The sequence below is a fragment of the Chionomys nivalis genome, chromosome 2 (assembly GCF_950005125.1).
Source record: "Chionomys nivalis chromosome 2, mChiNiv1.1, whole genome shotgun sequence".
Classification (NCBI taxonomy): domain Eukaryota; kingdom Metazoa; phylum Chordata; class Mammalia; order Rodentia; family Cricetidae; genus Chionomys; species Chionomys nivalis.
Window position 1 is genome coordinate 111207335 of NC_080087.1, and position 15040 is coordinate 111222374.

The 15040-nt window shown below is 42.2% G+C and overlaps 1 protein-coding gene across 1 annotated transcript in view; it reads right to left on the minus strand.

The window, feature by feature from the left end:
• LOC130869283 (nuclear autoantigen Sp-100-like) overlaps positions 1-15040 on the minus strand; it is a 104892-nt gene that overhangs the window by 13932 nt on the left and 75920 nt on the right. The window contains exons 21-22 of the mRNA XM_057761285.1: positions 4929-4979; positions 2060-2164 (exon numbers count right to left, since the gene is read on the minus strand). Of these exons, the coding sequence (XP_057617268.1) occupies positions 2060-2164; positions 4929-4979 (156 nt within the window). The remainder of the gene's footprint in view (positions 1-2059; positions 2165-4928; positions 4980-15040) is intronic.

Genomic DNA, 15040 nt, shown 5'->3' on the forward strand with positions numbered 1-15040 from the left:
GAGGAAGCTGTCACCACGGCTACTTCTGTAACATTACACTTCCAGGTCACGACAGTTAGTTATCCCTCAGTATTTTAGACTCATGACTAGTTGATATTAAAAGTGATTTAGGAAATGTTGTCTACATGGAACAGCTAAATTCCATGTAGACAGTAGAACCACAGGGAAAACACCTATTTGTTGAGAACAAAAGAACTACTTTGGCGCTAGGGAAATGGTTCAGTGGTGAAGGGCACTGCTGTTCTTGCAGAAGACCCAGGTTCAGTTCTCAGAACCCACATGGGGGCTCACATCCACGACTCCAGATCTGATGTCCACTTCTGTTTTCCATGGCCACCAGGCACACTCAGTGCATAGACACATGCAGCCCAACACCCATAGTCAGAAAATAAAAGTAAATCTTAAAGAAAGAACTGTGCTGTGGAAAGGAAGATCAACCATGATAGAGGACCAGTGGCACTGTACTCTAACAACTACTATTCCCACAGTATTTCATTTCCATTATCTTTTTTTATCACAGCAATATGGTGAGAGAAGTTTTATTCTCATTTCAAAATAGAGGAGGTTTAGTATTAGAGAACCTGATGCAGATGACAGAGAAACTGACTTGTGGTTGAGCTATGGTTTGAGTGTATCCCCTCAGGGTTAATATATTGAAAATCTGGTCCTTAGTTGGGCAGCGGTGGTGCACACCTTTAATTTCAGCACTTGGGAAGCAGAGGTAAGCAGATCTATATGAGGCCAGCATGGTCTACAGAGTGTGTGCCAGGACAGGCTCCAATAGCTACACAGAGCAACCCTGCCTTGAAGAAAAAAAAGATAATAAAAAAACAAACAAAAAAAGAAAGCGGTATGTGAGGTAGCACTAGATCATGGAGGGTGCTGCCCTTGAGAGGGATTAACATAGTTCTCATGGGACCCCAGTCACTGTCTTATGGTGTGATCTCTTCCTCCTCCATGTCATGTCCCTGGCATAATGCCATCTGCCCTCAGTCCCTCTTCAAAGGCCAACATATGAGGCTGCCTGATCTTGGCCTTTTAGCCTCTAAATCTGTAAGTTACATGGAGCAGCCTGACTGAATATTTCGGTAGAGCAAAGAACCCTGGACTAATACTCCAAGAGAGCTGAGGTTTGAGTGTATCCAAATTCCAATCAAAATCCTCTGTTTTTTCTTACTTAGCTTAAAGTTTGACAGAGGTTACAGCTAACGAACCCACTAAGGTTGATGCTGACTTTCTCAGACACATATACTTCCCATCCTGGTGTGTTAGGGCTTACTCTGGTCTGAGATGCTGAACAGGCATCTTATTGCCCCTTTTCACAGGGGGGAAGGGAGGTGACGTTTGATATTTAAATTCGCAAAACTGCAGCTTAGGTTACAGCTCAGTGAGAGAGCTTTTGGCTCACAAACACAAGGCCCTGGGTTTAATCCCAATAGTACAAGAAAAAGAAAAAGAAAAAAATTCAAAAAATGTTCTCATTGCTACTTCTCTTGGTAGCAGAAAAGAATGAACCCAGCAGCCTGAGACTCTGAAGAAACGCCGCCTGGCACAGTCGAACTTCGGCTTGGAGTCTGCAAATGTGACTTTGGGGAGAGCTTCTGTCACTTTCAGAAACACAGAGTAACTCTCAAAATGCCGAAACCATTTACAGTTTATTTCACAAACAAGACCCGCTCCACTTGTGGGTATCTGGATTTGGTGTGCGCTATGCAGATAGGTACCTGAATAACTCCATGCTGTTAGAAGCCCTGCCCCTGGGCTCCGGCAGCCCCTCGGAAGAAAGCCTTTCACACTTTCATTGATGGGGTGGTTGATTGCACCCTGTGTGTCCCCACTAGGAGAGCATCTTCAAAAGCTTCTGGCTCCTCTGGACTTGGCCTCTCAGGTCTTCTCATTGGTAACTTGATCTCAAACTCTCACTTCAGTAATGGGTGTGACATTGCCGATATCCTGAGTCCCGTAAACTGACTTTAGGGTGAGACACCCCCAACACAAGTTCCCACCCCATACATGGTGCCGTTGTCCAGGTGAAGGGCACAGAAGATCTGAAACTCACCTTTCTTAAATTTCTCCTTATACAGAGTCCCCTTAGCAGTACCACAGGTCACTGGAAGCTCAGGAAGGTTAAAATCCACATTGTTTTGTTTGAGAATTCTTGGACCTGCAGGGACATAATTTGCTTTATTATAGAACTGTGCACGCCCTTCCCTCTACCCACTTTGGTATCTTCTTTCTGCAACTTAAAACACATCAATTTTCTCCAGGAATTAGTTACACTTGAAGGGATTTCTTTTATGAATGATTAGGTTCTTATAGATAAAAACCTGCTCTGCTCCCAAACTCTGAACTCCTGCATAGTGGCTGAAGCCTTGTGTGTCAGAATCCCAGCTCTCAAACAGGTTGGTTGGTCACAGCAGCCACTGTACAGTGACTTTCCTATGAATATTTTGAATAGATCGTTCTCATTGTGCAATGGCTTTGGAGTTCTGCAGATGGGAATAATAACTCTCAAATTTTGTTCTGCTGTTGGAGGCATCTCCGGTAGAGGGGGATGGAAGGGGGCACCCAATGAGGTGATGTCATCACTCTCCTTTCATCTGATTTGCTGTCTTTCTCCTTTCCTGAGCTTGCCTGAGGCCTCAGGCAGTGACTCTAGAAGATTCTGCAATTCTAGAGGAGCCCTGCATACCACTTGACGGGTGTTTGTTTAGACACAGAAAGCCGTGAGGGTGTTTAAATTTAAACAACATGGTGTTGATATGGCTATCTGATATGTCAGCTCAAACATGGCTGACACTGTATATGGTGGCAAGGGGGGATGACAATGAGATAGCACATTGAGTTAGCTGACACCAAGTATCTGGAGACCCCAAAGTAAATAGTGATGTCATGTTTTAGATAATCAGTTCTGGAGTGCCGCCTTTGCGTGGTTCTGTATAAATATGGCCTTGAGACCACCTTTACCAGCTTACCTGCCTGTATGTGTCTATCTGCAGGCTTGTGTGCCACCTCCACTCAGCCTGCCTGTCTATGTCCCAGCACATGCCTGGTGCCTGCTGGTGATGCCTGTGTCTGGCAGTCTGTGTGTATGTCTCATTTGTGTGCAATCCAATTTCAATGAACCAGATATTGAAGGCCTTAAAATGAGCTTCCGTATTAGTGGCTCCCGCTTTTCCAGCCAGTTAAAGGTTCCATCAATGATGTAGGTGGGCCATCTGTCTATGTGTTACTTTCATTGGTTAATAAAGAGACTGCCTTGGCCTCTTGATAGGGCAGAAAATTAGGTGGGCAGAGTAGACAGAACAGAATGCTGGGAAGAAGGGAAGTGAGGCAGATGCCATGATTCTTCGACCCTAGACAGATGTAGGCTAGAATCTTTCCCAGTAAGCCTCCTCTTTGTGGTGCTACACAGATTATTAGAAATGGGTTAATCAAGATGTGAGAGTTAGCCAATAAGAGGCTGGAACTAATGGGCCAGGCAGTGTTTAAATGAATACTATTTGTGTTTTGTTATTTTGTCTATAAAGCTAAACATGCGGTAGCCGGGCGGGACAAAAAGCAGGCCTGCTCGCCTCATCACTACACATCAACGACACTGTGGGGCTGAGATGGGGTGGGAGGAGCATCCCACAACTGCTTCTGAACAGTCTCTCAAAACTGGCTGGATAATCAGCTTAACTCACCTGAAACTGAATGCCACATTTTTTTAAAATGTGCATTGGCATTTTACTTACATGTATGTCAGCATGAGGGTGTCAGATATGAGTTGTAGGCAGTTATGAGCTGCCATGTGGGTGCTAGGAATTAAACCCAGGTCCTCTGGAAGAGCAGTCAGTGCTCTTAAATGCTGAGCCATCTCTCCAGCCCCTACTATGTCTCTTCTTACAGATAAATAATTTGAGTTAGGAAAGGGCAAATGACAGACCAAAGGCATTCAGGAGTTGAGGAATTAGAACACAGGTCTCATATTACCATCAAGATCTCTCTGTTTCCATGGCTTTCTACATGGGTAAGGAAAAGTTATGCTAAATATCATGTGGGTCACATACTTTATCTCTTACCTCAAGAATGTTCAGTACATGAAGACACATGCAGCCCCGAGTCCCTCCCAAATCTACTAAGTAGTCGGAGGAATAATGGGAGTTACTAGCACTCTGTCTGGTTCTGTTGACACTGACCAACACTGACGATGATCTAATAACTTGGTACTGATTTTAACAGCCAATCAAGAAAGCCAGCTTGTCATTCACCGTGCAGAATACACAGTAAGAGCTTAGTTACTTCGTCAACGTTTGTTATGGCGCTTCTGACAAGCTGTGGACCCCACCCTAGGTGCCCACCAGCAGAGGAATAGGTAAAGAAACTGATTTATGTACACAGTGGAATTTCTCTCAGCCATGAAAAGAAAATCAAAATTATTGCCGTTGCAGGAAGATGGATACAACTGGAGATCATCATGATAGGCACACTTAGTGAGGCTCAGGAAGACAAAGGCGTGTTTGCTCTCATCTGTGGCTCTTGAGTATTTGCAGAGAGACACAAAACTATATGTACAGATGATAAGAAAGTAGGAGCAAATTTGTCTGGGAGACAAAGGGGGATCAACAGAAATGGGGAGTGGAGAGCCATGATTTCTGGTGGAATTTTCTCAAAGAATATTTATTTACTTGCACGGAAATTATCTATGAGACCTAGTATAATATAGTATAAAAAGAAAAAAAATTAAGTCCAGGCTTGGTAGCATATGCCTTTAATCCTGGCACTGAGAAAGCAGAGGCAGGTGGATCTCTATGAGTTCAAGATAAGACTGGTTTACATAGCGTGTTCCAGGACAGCCAGGACTGCATAGTGAGTGAGATCCTGCCTCATAAACATTTTTAAATATTATTATTCATTAAAACTTGATAAATCACATTTTTCTTTACCTCGTTTTCTGTGTCTTCTTGAAGAACTGTTGATACATCTCCTCGTGTAAGCTGAGAAAACATCACACAAGTCTCTTATTGATAACATCACATTGCAAGCAACACTTTACAGAAACACTGTTTAAAGCTAACTTTCCTGAATCCTGTTTAGTACTTTCTGAAAAATAAAGATAAAATCCAGACCAGAAGTCAGGAGCATTTCCAGTAAAGGCCTGGACAGTAAACATCCAAGGTCTTATGGCCCCTGATTTGCTTTATGATTACTTAGCTTTTCACTCATATTATGAAGCATCCACAGAAGACATGTAAATAAAAGGGCATTTTCTAATAAAACTTTATTAATAAATAATTGACAAGTCAGATTTTTCCTCTTGGCTATAGGTTGCTGACTTCTGATCTAGATTTAATTATAAAGGTGGTAATCATCAGGGTTTATGTGTTGACTAGATGTGACACACACAAAAAGAACAAGTCACTTCATAAGCATGATTAAGACAATAATGGCCAAATCAGTTTGAATGATAAAGTTGGGGATTTAGAGGTCTGTTTGTTCCTTCTCAGTCTGTGCCCACAGCTGGCATCACAAGGATATTCTTTAGGAAGTGCAGACCCTGAAATAAAGCCTCCTCCATATATACAGTCATAAGTACTCCTTCCTTTGAGCAGGGCATGTGTAGATTGGGTTGCAAAGGAATCTTGCCTTAGTGAGATGTAAGGAATTCTTTTTTTTTTGGTTTTTCGAGACAGGGTTTCTCTGTGGTTTTGGAGCCTGTCCTGGAACTAGCTCTTGTAGACCAGGCTGGTCTCAAACTCACAGAGATCCGCCTGCCTCTGCCTCCCGAGTGCTGGGATTAAAGGCGTGCGCCACCACCGCCCGGCTAGGAATTCTTGAGATAACTAATACTTCATTTTCTGGGTCTTGGTCATAACAGTTACCCAGAACCTTAAAAACAAACAAACAAACAAACAAAAAAACCCCAACCCTACACTCTGGAGGCAGAGGCAGGTGAATCTCTGAGTTTGAGCCCAGCTTGGTCTACATGAACTAGTTCCAGGACAGGCTCCAAAGCTACAAAGAAACCTTGTCTCAAAAACAAACAAACAAACAAACAACAACCCCCCCCACACATATACACATCAACAGCAGCAACAACAACATCTACAACAACAACAAAACCACCAACCCTATTGGGATATAAATGGCCCCATGAAACATCTATTGATTGATTACTACAAGGTTTCACTATGTAACCCAGGTTGGCTTCAAACTTGCAATCCTCCTGCCTCTGCCACTTGTCTCCTCGGTCCTAAGATCTGCAGGTGTGAGCCGCAGCCCAGCCCAGGAGGCATGTACAGATGAGTAACATTTCAAGAGCTGGAGTGTTATGCCTCAAGTTACCCTTAGTGAGCTGAGATACCATGGAGAAACAAGGAACCAGAGCTTCCTTGCCTTGCATACAGGAAGAATCACCTTGGTTTTTAGCCAGGCTTCAAGAAGCAGGTAAAACAGGAAGAAATGGACATGCCAAGGACATATGTAAAATTTTGTCATCACCTCTTGTTTGTCCCCCAGTACAAATTGCTCTTAATTGAGCAGTGTCCAAGAATGTGATTGGACCAAGTTTGGTGATAGGTGTGTGGTGGGGGTGGTAGGCTACCCGCACTGGGGGGTGGTGCTCAGTGTAAGACACTGTCATTCATGATGCTGAAGTTCTAGATATGCCCAGGGCAAACTCCCCACTCCTCTTTCCCTCCACCCCATGGTCACATAAGAAGCCACCTGAGCTCTGTCTGCTCTTTCCACATGACCAAACTGGAGCCCAGCCTTGGCTGTAGCCTCAGTGTGTTCCACAACTGCCCCCTTGAGCTGTGTGGGTTCTGCTCTCAGTTCCTCTCTGTTTAGACCTTCTTGGACTTATGACCTAGTCCTCCATTTCTATCAAAACCAACTGAAGCCAAAGAAACAAACATGTGCTTTACTCTCTCCCAGATCACATGTGTTAAAGAGCTGGTGGTCTGGCTCTGGCTTCCTGCTGCTACAGTGTAGATGGGAGGTAAAATGCCCTGGTGAAGTAGGATTCAACTAGTCTTGGCTCTTCTAGTCATTTTGTTTAAACTTTAAATATCCACTTTTAAAACGAGTTGTTTATTTTTATTTTCTGTGCGTTGGTATTTTGCCTGCATGTATGTCTGTGTGCGGGTGTCAGATACCCTGGAGGGAGAGTTACAGGCAGCTGAAAGCTGCCATTTGGGTGCTGAGAATTGAACCCAGGTCCTCTGGAAGAACAGAGTACTCATAACTGCTGAGCCATCTGTCTAGCCCAGGTCTTCTAGTCTTAATGGCCACCTAATATTAATAGAACTATAATGGATCATTTAACATAAATAATGCAGCCACAACTACCACATACTATTTTAAACTATTTTGTTGATAATGCTAATCTTCCTAAGAGAGAGAGGTTGTCAGGGTGTGATCTTGGGCTTTCTCAGAGTATCATCAGGTGTCGGGATGACTGTGAACAGTGTACCAGGAACCCAAACTCTGGGTCAGGGCTCTTGTCTAAGCATGCTGCACAGAGCACAGAAGGGGACAGGGAGTGTGATCCTGCCTGTGTCAACCTTCCCTACTCCAGGCCTCCTGAGAGAGGCTACTTTTCTTTTTCTGTCCTCTTTTTAATGTTACTATTTATTTATTTATTTGCAGAGATAGGGTCTCACTCTATACCCTACTTGCTTAGGGCTCAGTATGTAGCCCAGGAGAGAGAGTATATTTTCCTGAACATAGTTGTCAGACTTTTCCCTTAAGTCAAACCAAAGGTTTGGCGTGGCCAACACATGAATCCTGTCTCTGGATTAGGCAGGGAACTCGAGTCTATCAGACTCATTCACGGGATGTGTACAGATGATGCTTATGTCTAGAGGGGGTCAGTGGTTTCTGGATGCTGGGCTGAGAATCGGCACGGGAACTTATGAAGAAGCATGATTCGTGTAGCCTGGAAGGAACTCTGGAGAAGGGAACTTGATGGGTGTATTTGAGAGATATACAGCCCACGGTGACAGCACCAGGCTGTTAATCTTCTAGAAGGACATTTGATGTCCTAATTACAAAGTAAGTCAGTCACTGTCAACCTTGGGCACTGCTTCTGCTGAACTAAGTAGAAAATTTATGGCTGTACACATACATACATATGCACATATAGACATATAGTGAGACAGCAGGTTGCATGGAGGAAGAGGGGGAAAGTAAAGGATATCAAGGGAGCTGCAGGAAGGAGGGAGAAAAGAAGGAGGGAAGGAGGAAGGGAGAATGAACACTTATTTTAGAACAGTGATTCAGTAATTTGTCACTCACAGATGTTCATTCTACCATCACAGCTAATTCTGCCATCAGAAGTTCAGCAGAGACTATAGTGACCTTGTCTAACACAGATGGATCAAGTCACTTGTTAGTGGGGCTGTCATCTTTTGTCCCTTTCCCCAATATACTTTGGGAACTGACTAAATTGGGTATAATTCTCAATAGTTACCATGGCTACAATAAGCAGTCAGAGAAGTAGATTTGTTATTGGAAGTATGTAATAAAAAGAATAAAAATTTACTATTGAAAATGTTTTGTTTTTAACCTTTTTTCCAGCTTGTGTCCATTGGCATTTTGAAGTATCGAATTATGTATTGTCCAATTCTGTCTGCCTTTTTCTCTGAGAAAATAGAAAGCAAAAACAAAACCAGATACTTCTAAAAGGTTGCAATATATGTAGTAGTGCTTTTTAGGCTTCCCATGTAACTTGTAAAAAGTCTAGTACATCATAAGAAACATGTAGCCCATAGGTTTGTAGTTACCAAGTCTTTGTTATTTAACCTGCTGTTCTGGCATTATGTCACTTTGACAAAAGCTAGAATCATCAGAGAGGAGAGTGCCTCAGTTGAGGAAATGCCTCCATAAGATCAGGCCACACACAAGCCTGCAGGGCATTTTCTTAATTAGCGATTGATGGGGAGGGTCCAGCCCATTATGGGTAGTGACATCCCTGGGCTGGTGACCCCGGGTTCTATAAGAACACAGACAAATCAAGCTATGATGAACAAGTCAGCAAGCAGCGCCCTCTGCTTCAGCTCCTCCCTCCAGGTTCTGCCCTCACTGCCTTGATGAGCTGTGACCTGGAAGTGTGAGTGTAATAAACCTTTCCTCTCCAAGCTGCTTTGGCCTTAGTGATTCATCTCAGCCACAGTCACCCAAACTAGGGCACCTGGGTTTACCCTGATGCCATTTTTATGGCCTTGACCTTGATTCACTTAATCTACTCGCACATTAACACAGAAAATAACTTAGGGCAGTTTTGTTTGTATCCCAAGGGACACTGTGAAAATAATAATAATGAGAATTAACACTTTAGTGCTTGCTGAGTGCAAGGCATCGGTGTGAGACTGTATGGTTTGGATTTTAAATATCTCCAAAGGCTTGTGGTGCTTTGAGGTCTCTATGTTCAAACTACACCTAGTTCAGATCAGTTATTGTTGCTTGTGGGTCAATATGTAGGAATCTCAGCTCCTCTCCAGCACCATGTCTGCCTGCACACCGCAATGTCCCACCATGATCTTAGTGAATTAAACCTCTGAAATGTAAGTCACACAATTAAATGTTTTCCTTTATAAGAGTTGCTGTGGTCATGGTGTCTTCACAGAACAGAAACCCCGACTAAGACAGTGTGTATGCCCCATCACACCCAGCCTGACATGTTTTAGGAAATATAACTCTTATTCTGATAAGCATTAATTTTGCTTATAGGATAATTACCACTCCTACCACCATTAAAATCATTTTTTTTTCTGCAGGAATTAGAAACCTTCTTTCTATGCCTATTTACCAGTCCTCATCTTTATGGGCTTCATCGTCTCTCTTTGTGTAAAACGGTCCCCGCAGTCTCAGATTAGCCCATGGCTTCTTAAAGCAGTCTGAAAAGCAAACCCATAAGGGCAATACACACAGACCATACAAAGATGAGGTCTACTCCTTGGAACTGTGATCGAGTAGGTGAAGATACACGTGAAAGGAGGATCACAAGTTCGAGGCCAGCCTGGGCTACATGAGCAGGCTTGTCTGAAAGGGAACAAAGAATAACATAGGAATTCTCACTTAGCACTGAACTATGTTCATAGCAGCGTTGTTTGTCATAGCCAGAACCTGAAAACAACCTAAATGCCTCTCGACCTAAGAATGGATAAGGAAAATGTGGTACATTTACACAGCAGAAAAAAAAAATAATGACATATTGAAATTTGCAGGCAAATAGATGGATCTAGAAAACATCATATTGAGTGAGATAACCCAGACCCAGAAAGACAATTATCATATGTACTCACTCATAAGTGGTTTTTAAATATAAAGCAAAGAAAACCAGCCCACAAATTACAATCCCAGAGAACCTAGACAACAATAAGGACCCTAAGAGAGACATACATGGATCTAATCTATACGGAAAGTAGAAAAAGACAAGATCTCCTGAGTAAATTATGAGCATGGGGACCATGGGAGAGGGTTGAAGGGGAGGGGAGAGGAAGATAGGGGAGCAGAGAAAAATGTAGAGTTCAATAAAATCAATAAAAAAGAATTCTCACTTAACTATTGAGAGAATTGCTCATGCTTTCTAATTAGCTTAAGATATAAAAAAGGTGAGAAATCTTGGGCTTATACAGCATAGATTAAAGGCTGTCATAGAAAAACCAACCTATTTATTATCTATCTCTAACTATCAATCATCTATCTATCTATCTATCTATCTATCTATCTATCTATCTATCTATCTATCTATCTGTCTGTCTCTACCTGTCTATCCGTCTATCTATCTGTCTGTCTGTCTGTCTGTCTGTCTGTCTGTCTGTCTCTACCTGTCTATCCGTCTATCCGTCTATCTATCTATCTATCTATCTATCTATCTATCTATCTATCTATCATCTATCTATCTATCTATCTATCTATCTATCTGTCTGTCTGTCTGTCTGTCTGTCTGTCTGTCTATCCGCCTGTCCCTATCTATCTACCTTTCTTTCTTCCTTCCTTCCTTCCTTCCTTCCTTCCTTCCTTCCTTCCTTCCTTCCTTTCTTTCTTTTTTTCTTTCTTTCTTTCTTTCTTTCTTTCTTTCTTTCTTTCTTTCCACCTACTGACCTACCTATGTATCTATCTACCTACCCACTTACCTAACTACCTATCTATCATCTCCCATTTCATTACTTTTAGGTAATATCCTTTACAGACCCTTTTCTATTTCTGTCAATAAAATTTAGTTTTTTTGTAAGGCTATGTAATGTAATTCCACAAATTAAAATTTTAAAATTCAAGTCTTCCTACAGCAAAGTAATTACAGAAAGAGTTGAAGGGAAAGTTTCCAATGAATGTTGAAGGAGAGAACACCCTGCTCCTACTGTAGAGACCTGATCTGATGAAATGTTCAAGCAGACTCAGTGAGGGTTTAGGTCTTAATCTCTAGTAAAACATGGGGTCTCATCTACTCATAAACATATCAATTAGTTCTGTCCACCAATATGAATTTGTCACTGAAAGAGTTGTTTGAAAGGGTCTTGCAAATAGAAATTAATGCTACTTCTCATGAAGCTAATTTCCAGAGAGATCCATAATTCTGGAAGATTTTATCTTTCTTGATAATTTTTGGCCATGACATATTAAGTTACTCTCAGGTCTCTAACCCATATAAACACCTGTAAGATTCTAACTACATCAGCAGCAGTGTAATTCTCTGTCATGCAGGCAGGTAATAAAATGAGTTCATATTTCCTATGCAAATTCTCTGATGCGAATTCATCCCAGTTATCAGGTTACTGGAAAAATATTAATAGAAACACAGCTATTCAACGTATCCTTTTTAATGTATAGAAATCATATAAAGAAAGTTCATTATAGAAGAACACGAGGTAAAACATTAGTAAATGGGTAAGTCTATATTCTTCTCAAATGAATCTGCAAGATGAATGCAGCTCTAATTAGAGGCTCCAATGGACTAAGTGGGCAGGGGGAAAGAGTATTGAATTTATTTTAAAATCCGCCCCCAGAAGGTCATCAGGTCATCAGGCTCTGAGCTCTCCTTTCTTTTCTGTGTCTCTGTCAGGCGTCAAAGGTGGAAGGAGTGGGGGGCTAAGGCAACATCTCCAGCTACTGCAAAATAGCGTAGGGAATGGTCTTCAGATTCTTTATGTTGTTGTTTTGTTTTTTGAGACAGGGTTTCTCTCTCTATTCCTGCTGTCCTGGTCATCAATCTGGAGACTAGGCTTGCCTTGAACTCATATAGATCCGCTTGCTTCTGCCACCTGAGTACTGGGATTAAAGGCGTGCGCCACATGCCAGGATGGTTTCCAGATTCTTATTTCACATTCATACAAAGAGGTAAATTCCATGGGAACTAAAGATATAAACATTAAACATGATCAGGTCCCGCCAGACACTGTAGGACACACTTTTAATCCCAGCACTTGGAAGGCAGAGGCAGGTGAATCTCTGAGTTTTTGAGGCCAGCCTGGTCTACAAAGTGAGTTCCAGGTCAGCTAGGACTTCTATACAGAGAAACCTGGTCTTGATAAAAATTTAAAGAAAAATGGTAAGGTTCTTTACAAACACTCTACTATCAAACATGGAACAATTTTTTAAATCTTCTGGTGGAAATGGCTACAACTACAATATGAAACCTAGGACCCAATGGAGGGGGCATGGGCTGGCAGTAGATTTAAGTAATAGAAGTTTAGACTTCTAGAAGACAAGTAATTCTGTTAACAAACTCACCAGAAAACCAAGAACCGGGACAAAGCTCCTAGTGATACCTGTGCTCTAGACTTAACACCACGTGACAGTGGAGGGGTCCCCATCGCTGTGCAGCAATGTGAGGAAGAGGGGCAGTGCAGAAGCACTGCATTCCTGGGAGAAGGGCAGCATGTGCGCACCAGCGAGTGAAAGCTTTCTGCTCCACTAAAATGAAAGCAGTGAGTACTGATAGGGTCCTCACATAGAGCTCCTTAAGGCGGCTCAACTTAGGGTGAACACGATCAACATACTTTACCTACATGCGTGAAAAGGTCATAAAGGAACCTGTTGTGCTGTAAATCAGTGCACAGTAGCAAAAGGTGTTCAGTCAGCATTATTATATTAAAACAAAGAGTATGCAAAGGCATTAAACATGTTTGCTGACTAGATCTTTTACCCTACAAAGTGAGGAAATGAAATTATAGATTATTAAACTTATGCAAAAAAATGTCATTCCAAGCTATGTTAATATACACATTGATATGTTCTTGAAAGTACAGACCAGTCTTTAAGAAAAATTTACAAGCAGAATAAAAATTACAAAAATATAATACTTTGAAAAAATTAAATTGTCATTTTAAAAGACATTCATTTTGTCTTACTAAAGGTATAGCAAATAATAAATCATTTAGCATCAAATGAATTTATTTGTTACATGAAGATAAGAAAATTCCACTTGTGTTTACTTATTTTTTGACCATCCTTTCCTGAGGTAGAGTTGTTCTTAGCATATGTGGTATCTACAAAGCAAAGGTGGTGGTCAGAGAACTTTAAACTCTGATAAAAGTCACAAGCATTATGACAGTTTGCATCATTGCTTGGGAAGCCTGGTGTGTGTGTGTGTGTGTGTGTGAGAGAGAGAGAGAGAGACAGAGACAGAGAGAGACAGAGAGAGAGAGACAGAGATAGAGTTAAAGAGAGACAGAGAGCCTATGTGTACATGCTCATATGTGTGCGTGTAGACACCTGAGGCCTGTATCTGGTGCCTTCCTCCATTGCTTTTAATGTTATTTATTTTCTGCATCAAGGTCTCTCAGCTGAACTTGGAGCCTGCAACTGCATCGACTGGTGAGCAGCCCCAGGGACTTGCTGTGCCTGCTTTCCCATCGCTGGGATCACAGGTGGATGCCATCATTCTCAGCTTTTAACCTTGATCTCGGGATCCGAATCACGGGACTGATGGAGGAAGGACATTGGTTAATTAATAAAGAAACTGCTTGGCCTGATAGGTTAAGAACATAGGTGGGTGGAATAAACAGAAAAGAATGCTGGGAGGAAGAGGAAGTGAGCTCAGACGATATAGCTCTCCTCTCTGAGGCAGATGCGATGAAGCTCAGACCCAAGATGGACGTAGGCTAGAATCTCTCGGGTAAGTCACCACCTTGTGGTGCTACACACATTGATAGAAATGGGCCAAGCAGTGTTTATATGAATACAGTTTGTGTGTTGTTATTTTGGGGCATAAGCTAGCCAGGCGGCTGGGAGCTGGGTGGCAGGAACGCAGCCTGTAGCTCCTACTACACAGGACCTGGTTCTTGATATAACCTGCTCATAGCCAAATGAAACAGGGAGTGGGAATAGATTTTGGGTCCCTAATACCCTGAAGCTGGATGACTGTCATCTCACTTTTTGTGGATGAGCCAGTCTGATGTTCTCTGTGAACTACGGTCACATTCCACAGTGTCTGTTTTTTCTAAGCCACCTCCATTCTAAGACCCCAGGGCAGGCTTGTTGACCATGTTAGATGCTTGCAACTTTCCATTCTTGCTTCCTAGGCTCTCAGCACACCCTTTGGGAAACACGTGCCACAAACACGTATCATTTCTAGTTCTGTTTCTGGTTCTCGCCTCCTCCAAAGACCTTACCCCAACATTAGTGGCTCTCGACCTGTCTATGTCACATTTCTCTTTTGTTGTCCTCACTGGATATATGTCACTCCTAGATGATTGTGAGAATCTCTAACTTACAGATGTAATTAATAATAGTAATAAAGAAATAATGCTAGGCCCAGATGATGTGCTTGACTTTGGAAGTGCTGAATTTGTAGTTGGAAGTTCATAAGAACCATTCAAGGAAAGAAGTCAGTGCCTTGGCCAAAAAGCCCAGGCAATGAATTCAGAAATCACACCTTGTATTTAAAGACAGCTAGGTTGTGGCTGGTGACTTAAGCCCAGGGGTGGATGAAATGCCTGGATGATGCTTATTGTCATCTGGGTGAGTCATAGGAGCTACAATGGTACCATAGATCTTTACTCTGAAACTCTGGGGCAACTGCAAGCCACACCTTTGTCCCCAGATGGCTTTG